This window comes from Schistocerca piceifrons, chromosome 6, assembly GCF_021461385.2.
Source record: "Schistocerca piceifrons isolate TAMUIC-IGC-003096 chromosome 6, iqSchPice1.1, whole genome shotgun sequence".
In the NCBI taxonomy this organism is placed as follows: domain Eukaryota; kingdom Metazoa; phylum Arthropoda; class Insecta; order Orthoptera; family Acrididae; genus Schistocerca; species Schistocerca piceifrons.
Window position 1 is genome coordinate 18290641 of NC_060143.1, and position 11436 is coordinate 18302076.

At 44.3% G+C, this 11436-nt stretch overlaps 1 protein-coding gene across 1 annotated transcript; it reads right to left on the minus strand.

Moving 5' to 3' along the window:
- Positions 1–1449: 1449 nt before the first annotated feature.
- On the minus strand, positions 1450–1842 carry LOC124802818 (thioredoxin-like). The gene has a single exon (XM_047263823.1). The coding sequence runs from the start codon at positions 1840–1842 to the stop codon at positions 1450–1452; it is 393 nt and encodes a 130-aa protein (XP_047119779.1).
- Positions 1843–11436: the final 9594 nt, after the last annotated feature.

The window sequence follows — 11436 nt, forward strand, 5'->3', positions numbered from 1 at the left end:
ACTTCAGCTAGTAGTATAGGAAAATGATCAAGGCCCCATAAATAGGAGAGAAATAAGAGAAAGACATGGTCATTCAGTCCACCTAAGAAAAGAACGAAGACTGTACACTTGTGTGCTTCCTGCTGGCTACCTATTTTCTGTACTTGCTCTAAACTAATGTACAAGTCGTGCAAGTAAACTGAGTCGCTTGGATCACTGTCAGAATTTTTATAAATGGAGATTTATTTTTTGGTACTTTTAAAAAGCACATTTTAAAACTTGCGACAGAAGTTTAATTAGTTTTTTACCTTTGTTTAGTATTTCTATGCCATGTTCCTACTTTAGGCTGAAATTAGAGAAAATCAGGGGAAAAAAAAGGTTCCTATCGTTGGTTACGCTAAGTGCTACATTTTGGTCAAGTATTAGTTCAAAGCTTAGTAATTTTTTTAGAAGTAAAACATTTTTATTTTTAATAGAATATCAAATTAGCTGAGTCCTGCGCACCAACGACTGTAGAAGCATTACTACTTTTCACAACTACAGTTAAGGGTTAGAAATGTGCAGTTCACCAAAGTGCTAGTAGAAATATAAGCCTAAAAAAATAAAGTAGAATCCGCTGCTAAATTCAGAACGACAAATCTGGATCAATACTGTTATTACTACTCTTGTAATTGAGAGGGATGTGTACAGCTTTTGACGTTTTAAAACAAATCATACTTCGCAATGAATGAGAAAATATTATGTTAGCAAATGATTAATTGAAGTACCGGTGGGTCGTCAACAATTTGACATACGATTCCGTATCACCGAAATGTAAGTATTAATAATGCTTCTGGCCCACCTTTTATCGCTTTTATTAATAACAGATAGCATTCAAATTAAATTACTCTCACCATAACTACATCTTAATTGATAATATTCGTTGAGATATAATCATCTTTTAAACACCATCTAACAGTCATGAGCTGTACCTTGAGAATAAGCTAACGCGCAAATAAACATATCTAGGAAGAAAGACCGGCTTATTGTTGTTTTTTTCTGCGATCGTCCTTAGTAAAGGAAGATTCTGCTCAAATGATTACTTTCCAAACACATGCTAACATCTCTCCGGTTTAATCACGTGTAAACGCCACCATTTTATGACAAACTCTGCTTTGAGATCATGTAATCTATTAAAAAAATATTCCACTGTAAAAACAGGCAGGTCCAGCTATTATTTCTTGTGGTATCGTTTTCAGTAAACTAAAAATCATCACAAGCTGCTAACTTTCAAACCGAAGCGACAACTACTCAATAAACACATGGGCAAAATTCTGTCTTCTTTTCAGACCCGCACATTTCACACGGGATGTACACATGCGTCAAACAGTAAGAAACGGTAATTATAAAGACAAAGTCATTCAAGCTTAGCGCATCGTATTTCAACTCAGTATGTCGGACAACGAGTAAAATTAATTAAAAGCAGAGGTTTTACAATATGGAAATTTCCTCCGTCGCTGCCTGTATTTTGTGCTGGGCCACCTTTTTCGTTAACAAATCGTAATTGGCTCCAGTGATGGAGTCCAGCTTCCGACCAGACTTTATGAATACGAACGCTGGGATGCTGCGTATCTCATACCTCTCGACGATTTCGTCGCTCTCGTCGATGTCAACCTTGACGAAAATGACATCTGTGTGGGTCCTGGCGAGATCCAGGACGAATGGGGATATCAGTTTGCAAGGAAAACACCAGTCGGCAAAGAAGTCGATCACCACCAGCTTATCGCCTGCATCCTCCAGCACCGTCGCTAGCTCCTCCTCGTTGGATATCTCTGTCACCTGAACGTGAGATCTCTTGCTGTCTGATTTTCCAGCCTCGGACATGACTGCAACCGAGATACTATGTGTTTTGGCTGTATGTTTATTTGTAGAAAAGTACCAACACTTGGAATTTTGACTGAAATAACAACTTGAGAACAACACCTTTGACCAGAGACTATATATGTCATCTTACAGTGTACTTGAAAAAAAAAAAAAAGAGAACTGCTCGTGAGCGCATGGAGGAGAAATATCTCTGGAGTGAGTATTGCGTTTGCGCATGTTGCCATTAAGCTGGAATCGTCACGTGATCTCGGGATAACGCTGTTTAATTAAGGCCACCTCACACTGACATCGTAATTTCCAAGAATGATTGCCTCTCGATGTCTCGGGGTCCAAACGATGCATATCGAACGGTCGATCCTAAATCGATCACGCTACTCTGGTGGCGGGCGTTATGTGTATGTTTACGGTGGTCACTGCAGCAACGACAAAAGAAGAGCGTTACAAAAATACTTGTAATTACAAAGGAGACGACTTACCTTACTCGTTGTCGGTATGTCGTCATGTGAAAGTCCATGTGATGTGTACGTTACGGGAACAATTCCTTTTTTACCATTAATTAGCGGAGGTGTGTAACTTACAGCAACTAAGGGAACTACGGAAAACAGATAAAAATGACGATCACAAATAATTGATCATAACGCCCGTGTCTAGTTTAGCAGGGGATACAACCCGTCGGCTTTGGCCAATGACGCCAGAATTGGCCAGAGAGCATGTATTACAAAGGTGAAAGAGCTGAGAAGAATGAGAAACAAAGAAATGCAAGAGAGAAAAACTGTACTTCACATATATAATGGCCTGTAGTATTTTCACGTTAACGATATCGCGTGTTTGTATCTTAGTATTTCTCCGCAAAAAAATGGAAAGAAATGAATGAAATATATTACTAGCAAAGAATACATCACGTTACATGTGTGTCAGTTGCATCTCGAAACTCTTTCGAACTGTATTGCTTAAGTGCAGTACGGGATACAAGTTCAGCGTACGTCGATTTCTTCGTTTTCACTAGCATTACTGTCCTGTTCTTCACTCGAACGATGTATCAAACCCTAAGTGGAAAACGGGATACAAATTGTAGATGTGGTGTTTATTTCGTCTCCGCTATTATTAACAGTCTTTTGTTACGTACATATCAGTACTACTGATGACAGAAGGACCTACGTATGTAATATATGTATACCAGACTTCCGTTGACCTCTATATATGTACACTGGAGACGAAAAGATGGAAATAGACGTACGTTACATTTGAAACCTGTACCTAAATTGAAGTACACGGAGACAAGAAGACGACATATGTACAATTTGCATCCCGTACTTCACTATGGGGTACAGTTTTCTTGTTGACTTCGACGCTAATAGTATCCCATTCGTTACATTTGTTATCTCGCTCGCCAATTGACATATATAGTGTCAGTGTAAAGGCGAAGTGAAGGACGGGATACAAATTTTAGTTGTGTCGTCAGTGTAAAAGCGAAGTGAAGGACGGGATACATATTTTAGTTGTGTCGGGGGTTTCGCCTGTAATATAGCAAGTACACGTTCGAAAATGTGTCACTGATACTAGTGCTGGAAACGAAAGAAGATCGACAGCTGAGAAATTTCTATTACGTACTTCACAACACGAAAATACACATATTGGTGGGATAAAACAGTGAAATATGTCAAAATAGTGAAATACAATGAAAGAATCAAATGGAAAAGTGAACTTACCACACGGAAATATCGAGGAATAACCGAAGCTCGCGTAGACAGACAGTAACGAAAATTACATACCCACAAACAGACAAATCCATTTCTATAATGAAAATAAGACACTAAATATTGTTCTACAATAACAAACTAATACTCTAAATTACCTCAATATCATTACGAATAATTATTTTAATGTACAATGATAGCGCTTATCCGGAGCACAGCACTGTTTTATTATCTGTGCCTCGAAGTGAAGACATTACTATGACCAATGTATGACGTCATTGGTCAAAGCCGATGGGTTGTCTGCCCTGCTCCACTAGACCCTAACACCGGCCACCAGAGTCACGTGATCGATTTAGGATCGCACGTTCGATATGTAATGTTTGGACCCCGGGACTTCGAGAGGCAATCATTCTTGGAAATTACCTATGTCACGTCGAAACATTCCACAACGCATTTCAAATGTCGGCACTCACACAGGTCGTCAATGGACTGACACATCTCGTCACGGCATGGGCACATCAACGTTTTTCGGGAAGAAAATTTTGACGGTATCGTCGTCAGTTACGTAAGTTAACCTACCTTCGCCGTGCTCACTCATGATGTAGTAGTAGATTTTGAGTTCTGTGTGTTCGTAGTCTTTATTTCATTATAATCCTTATTCCTCGCAAATTGCAAATGTTCAGTGATGACTTGGATGTCTTTTCCATTGAGTGTTTTTATGAAAGCCAGGTCATATATCTGCAATAACAGAACCGGGCTCACGCCCACAGTGTAGGTAAATAATAACGTAAGTTGTCGAAATACTTTCCGTTACATAACCTATAAAATCAAAAGGTTAGCTTTCATAAAAGAGGTAAATGCAGTTGTTGATGGCGTAAGGGAAAAAAACCCATAATGGATAAGGTAAACAGGCTGTATTTATTCCTTTGCAACTATTGTTTGACGTGTTTGTATGAATATACACTCCTGGAAATTGAAATAAGAACATCGTGAATTCATTGTCCCAGGAAGGGGAAACTTTATTGACACATTCCTGGGGTCAGATACATCACATGATCACACTGACAGAACCACAGGCACATAGACACAGGCAACAGAGCATGCACAATGTCGGCACTAGTACAGTGTATATCCACCTTTCGCAGCAATGCAGGCTGCTATTCTCCCATGGAGACGATCGTAGAGATGCTGGATGTAGTCCTGTCGAACGGCTTGCCATGCCATTTCCACCTGGCGCCTCAGTTGGACCAGCGTTCGTGCTGGACGTGCAGACCGCGTGAGACGACGCTTCATCCAGTCCCAAACATGCTCAATGGGGGACAGATCCGGAGATCTTGCTGGCCAGGGTAGTTGACTTACACCTTCTAGAGCACGTTGGGTGGCACGGGATACATGCGGACGTGCATTGTCCTGTTGGAACAGCAAGTTCCCTTGCCGGTCTAGGAATGGTAGAACGATGGGTTCGATGACGGTTTGGATGTACCGTGCACTATTCAGTGTCCCCTCAACGATCACCAGTGGTGTACGGCCAGTGTAGGAGATCGCTCCCCACACCATGATGCCGGGTGTTGGCCCTGTGTGCCTCGGTCGTATGCAGTCCTGATTGTGGCGCTCACCTGCACGGCGCCAAACACGCACACGACCATCATTGGCACCAAGGCAGAAGCGACTCTCATCGCTGAAGACGACACGTCTCCATTCGTCCCTCCATTCACGCCTGCCGCGACACCACTGGAGGCGGGCTGCACGATGTTGGGGCGTGAGCGGAAGACGGCCTAACGGTGTGCGGGACCGTAGCCCAGCTTCATGGAGACGGTTGCGAATGGTCCTCGCCGATACCCCAGGAGCAACAGTGTCCCTAATTTGCTGGGAAGTGGCGTTGCGGTCCCCTACGGCACTGCGTAGGATCCTACGGTCTTGGCGTGCATCCGTGCGTCGCTGCGGTCCGGTCCCAGGTCGACGGGCACGTGCACCTTCCGCCGACCACTGGCGACAACATCGATGTACTGTGGAGACCTCACGCCCCACGTGTTGAGCAATTCGGCGGTACGTCCACCCGGCCTCCCGCATGCCCACTATACGCCCTCGCTCAAAGTCCGTCAACTGCACATACGGTTCACGTCCACGCTGTCGCGGCATGCTACCAGTGTTTTGCGATGGAGCTCCGTATGCCACGGCAAACTGGCTGACACTGACGGCGGCGGTGCAAAAATGCTGCGCAGCTAGCGCCATTCGACGGCCAACACCGTGGTTCCTGTTGTGTCCGCTGTGTCGTGCGTGTGATCATTGCTTGTACAGCCCTCTCGCAGTGTCCGGAGCAAGTATGGTGGGTCTGACACACCGGTGTCAATGTGTTCTTTTTTCCATTTCCAGGAGTGTATTTTCGCTATCAAGTAAATGTCGGTGATCTGATACGTTGTTTCGCATCTCATCACTTTACCAAACAAAACTGATCACGAACATCCGTTATGAAGTTTTTTGGCCATTATTCAACTTTTTCGCTGTTTGTTCCTCTATTCCGGTGCTATAAATTGACTTTTTTTTATAATGAATGGTGACTCATACCTCCCTTTTGCCGTTCGGAACTGGACAAAGCGAACCGATGTGACGTGACGTGACGAAAAGTGTTAATTCACCAAGTCGTGACGCTGCCGTGACGTGATACCCTTCATTTTTCTCTTTAAAGCTAAGAGCCCAGTTTATTCGAGGCTCCAAATGTAAATTGTTATGATGTCTACAAAACGCCTATACCAAGTGCACGGCACATACGTAGCGAATATAATCACACTGAAATTTATAGGACGCTTTACGGACAAATCTACGCCGTCCCGAGACCATGTGACCACGGTGGCAACATTGTTGTCAACACAAAATTAGTTCTGCGCATCTGAATGCTCATTCGAGAGATATTTCTACTCGATCGGTGAGCGGCGGGTAACACTCTTTTCGCAACACTTCCCGCAAAAGTGATGTCCTCTTGACATCGTAGGAACTGCTGTCGATTTTATGACACGGAAGAATATGAATATTTGGGTACACTCCCATCAATTAAAGCTGTTCTCTTAGGTTCCTGCCTAACCACACCCTCAGAAATTGCCACACATTCGGAAATAAACAGCGAAATATTTGTGACAAGGAAAAATATGAATTTCGTTTCACTCACAGAGGTTTAAGCCGTGCTCTTAGGTTCCTGCCTAATCACGCAATCTACAATAGCCACATATTCGGAAATAAAGAGCCAAATATTTTTCAGAAGGAAGAATACGAGCTTTTTTTACAGCTTGTTTTAGTCACAGCTTTTAAAGCTGTACTCTTAGGTTCCCTACTGTACACTCGGAAATCCCCACGTGTTCGGAAACAAACAGCGAAATACACTCCTGGAAATGGAAATAAGAACACCGTGAATTCATTTTCCCAGGAAGGGGAAACTTTATTGACACATTCCTGGGGTCAGATACATCACATGATCACACTGACAGAACCACAGGCACATAGACACAGGCAACAGAGCATGCACAATGTCGGCACTAGTACAGTGTATATCCACCTTTCGCAGCAATGCAGGCTGCTATTCTCCCATGGAGACGATCGTAGAGATGCTGGATGTAGTCCTGTGGAACGGCTTGCCATGCCATTTCCACCTGGCGCCTCAGTTGGACCAGCGTTCGTGCTGGACGTGCAGACCGCGTGAGACGACGCTTCATCCAGTCCCAAATATGCTCAATGGGGGACAGATCCGGAGATCTTGCTGGCCAGGGTAGTTGACTTACACCTTCTAGAGCACGTTGGGTGGCACGGGATACATGCGGACGTGCATTGTCCTGTTGGAACAGCAAGTTCCCTTGCCGGTCTAGGAATGGTAGAACGATGGGTTCGATGACGGTTTGGATGTACCGTGCACTATTCAGTGTCCCCTCGACGATCACCAGTGGTGTACGGCCAGTGTAGGAGATCGCTCCCCACACCATGATGCCGGGTGTTGGCCCTGTGTGCCTCGGTCGTATGCAGTCCTGATTGTGGCGCTCACCTGCACGGCGCCAAACACGCACACGACCATCATTGGCACCAAGGCAGAAGCGACTCTCATCGCTGAAGACGACACGTCTCCATTCGTCCCTCCATTCACGCCTGTCGCGACACCACTGGAGGCGGGCTGCACGATGTTGGGGCGTGAGCGGAAGACGGCCTAACGGTGTGCGGGACCGTAGCCCAGCTTCATGGAGACGGTTGCGAATGGTCCTCGCCGATACCCCAGGAGCAACAGTGTCCCTAATTTGCTGGGAAGTGGCGGTGCGGTCGCCTACGGCACTGCGTAGGATCCTACGGTCTTGGCGTGCATCCGTGCGTCGCTGCGGTCCGGTCCCAGGTCGACGGGCACGTGCACCTTCCGCCGACCACTGGCGACAACATCGATGTACTGTGGAGACCTCACGCCCCACGTGTTGAGCAATTCGGCGGTACGTCCACCCGGCCTCCCGCATGCCCACTATACGCCCTCGCTCAAAGTCCGTCAACTGCACATACGGTTCACGTCCACGCTGTCGCGGCATGCTACCAGTGTTAAAGACTGCGATGGAGCTCCGTATGCCACGGCAAACTGGCTGACACTGACGGCGGCGGTGCACAAATGCTGCGCAGCTAGCGCCATTCGACGGCCAACACCGCGGTTCCTGGTGTGTCCGCTGTGCCGTGCGTGTGATCATTGCTTGTACAGCCCTCTCGCAGTGTCCGGAGCAAGTATGGTGGGTCTGACACACCGGTGTCAATGTGTTCTTTTTTTCATTTCCAGGAGTATATATATATATATATATATATATATATATATATATATATATATATATATATATATATATAATATTCTGAATTTATTATCGACTTGTAATCGCAGAGATTCAACACTGTCAACCTCTTATATCCGCACTGAAGTTGCTACAACTCATAGTGCCCCAATAAACTCCGAAATACGACCTCATTTACCTCATTTGCAATTTTAACGTTCTACCCCACTCGGCATACGCAATACACAGCCGTTTTGCAGTATATTGACACATGCCTGCCACTTGACGTTGCTGCAGTAGCGAAGTTGCAAAAAACTTTTCGAGTATCGAGACGCGTTATCGTAGGTTCTGACCGTACAGTAGGAATAGATATAAAGTGAACATTCAGATGTGCAGAATAGAATTTTTGTCGCCAGCATCTTGTGCTTTAACTGTAAGTTGGCTGATTGCCAGAGAGGGTGGCAGGGAGTAAGAGAAAGAACCCCGGCTCCCACCTGGACCGCATTATGGTGTTAGGAGCTGCCCACGTACGTTAACCTACGCTTCATGTTTCCACGAAACCAGAAGCCTCGAATGGCTGTAAGAATCGTATAACTGTTCGTAACTGAAAATGAAATAGCCTTATGCTCTGACATGTAGGTTAAAGTTTGTAAGTGTATCAGTTACGTACACTTATCCAGGACCGGTTCGAAAATATTTTTCCACACAAGCGACTTTTCATTTGGCGTCCACCGCGCTGCCCCCTTATCACTCGTACACTTTCCCTTGTGATACGCACTGTATACACATCTTACGCTAGGGCGCTCCTGGTGTCCTTCTCAGCTTGGTCCCACAAGCGGCAGCTACCGATTACGATACTTCTTGCATAGAAATCTTACAGTTGTGATACCAGTGCATTTCTCTTACTTGGCCCCTCCAAGCGATGGCCTATGTCGCTTGAGCCTTAAATTGTTCGTACACTTAACAAGGTAGGGAAACGGTACTAAACAGAGTGAAGTTTAACACAGTAACGCAGCAGACAACAATGACTACCACACACAGTACTGTCAGCTAAATAACGTTGGCTACAACCAAAAATATATGACTACCGGGAAAAGCCTTCCGTCTTTCACCGACTTGTATCGATTAGGTGATTATAGTGGTGTGTAAGGTTTTCCGTAAATGATATTTAGATCTGCAATGTCAAACATTGTTGGGACTAAGATACAAGGGGAAGTCCAATGAAAACAGGTTAGATGGAAAAATTAAAATGAACCGTACATTAATTCAAAAGTAATTGCCATAACCGTTAATGCATTTAACCCACTGTGAGACATGACAGTCAGTGCAGTCATGGAAAAATGTTTGCTGTTGCCTACGGAACCATGTCTGTACCCATGTCTCTTCGTCCGAAGCAAATCGACGGCTGCGTATATCCTTCTATTAGGGCTCTAGAAGTATGAAAATTTCACGGGAAGAAATCGGGACTGTATGGGGTACGTGTAAGAGCCTCCCAACGAAACTTCTGTAGCATTGTCGAAACATGTGGCTGCCGACCTGTTGCCAATGTCACTATAACTGAAACCTGTTGTTTCAGCGATAACCGCCACCCCTATAATGTTTTGAACAAGTTTATAGGGACATGCTGCTCTGAACATGGGAAGAAATTGATTATCGACTTGATATCTGCAGAATCACTAGGGGTCACATATGGAGCATTTATAACATGTCAAAAAAACTTTTTTGAGTTTTGCTGTTTTTCCAAAGCTCTTTGATATGGTGGAAAATAGTATAGCTACAGAAACCGTGTGAAACAAGTTCAATCATTTATAATAATCTTGTATGAGCACACGGGATTACTGCTGTACGTAGTGTTATATAATCTAATAAGCCGGTGTCAAGACATAGATGAGAGTTAGGGATGTCGTTTCTTTAGACATACCACAACGCCACTTGAAAATGCATGAGGTTCCACATGCATTTCACTTTGTCTGAAGGCGTACTTTGGTGGATGTTTGGCAGATGATGGTGATTTTGGATTCTTACCGAGTCAAATCATGTATGCTGTCACTTTTTAGCTAATTTGAGACGCATCCGTAGAAACAACAGTCTAGTTTATATTGTAATAGGGATAGTGTGAGGGTCGAAGAGTTTCCATATTTTTGTAGCTGAAGTTTGGAAATAAATAATTTCGTTGAGTGGAAATCTCGTACTAATTCTGAACATAAATAAACAAGCTTTATTAGTAGAATTATACGCATTTTTTGCTGTCCAGGATAACCATTCAGAATATAAAGTTTTAATTATAATGTAAGAAGATTGACGAGGGAAAATGTCTTGCTTTGTGTGTTTTATTATTTGCGTGAGATATTCCGTCTCGTCTCCGTGCTGTTCCAAGAGAGTTGAAGATGTGCTTGGAGTCTTGACGGGCAAAGCAGTCAAGGGCGACAATGAGTCTTCTGCGTCAGCCACGATGTCAAGGAATACCAAGGACAAGACATTTCAGTCGTTAATGTGTATATGTATGTATTGAAAAAATGCTTGTTATTCGTTACCCAGAAGGTCTCCTGTAACAATATATATAACATCTGTGTTGTTTTTAAAGGCGCAATAATAGCATCAAAAGACCGGAGTTACCAAGTCCTGGTTTTTACAGATATTAAGAATATTTAACGGGTCGGAGGTTCGCAGATTACTCCGAGCTGAAGATCATAACGAGTTTACTTAAGCATAAATGAACGTCGCAAGAGTTTGAGTGGACACATCATGAGGCCCCATGCAGTAATTAATGTGATAATCGACGAAAGTTTAGTTGGTGTGGGGGGAGGAGTAGAACCTGTGATGTCGAGGGGAACCGACGTATGTCGGCCGCGGTGGTCTCGCGGTTCTAGGCGCGAAGTCAGGAACCGTGCGACTGCTACGGTCGCAGGTTCGAATCCTGCCTCGGGCATGGATGTGTGTAATGTCCTTAGGTTAGTTAGGTTTAAGTAGTTCTAAGTTCTAGGGGACTGATGACCACAGCAGTCGAGTCCCATAGTGCTCAGAGCCATTTGAACCATTTGAACCGACGTATGAACACTGTAATATGGTTCAGTTTGCTGTATGGTGTTGCAGAGAGTGTAAGGTTTCAGAAACCGTTT

Excerpts from the sequence above, each read along its gene's own strand:
- LOC124802818 (XM_047263823.1), bottom strand. The coding sequence starts at position 1,842 with ATGTCCGAGGCTGGAAAATCAGACAGCAAGAGATCTCACGTTCAGGTG.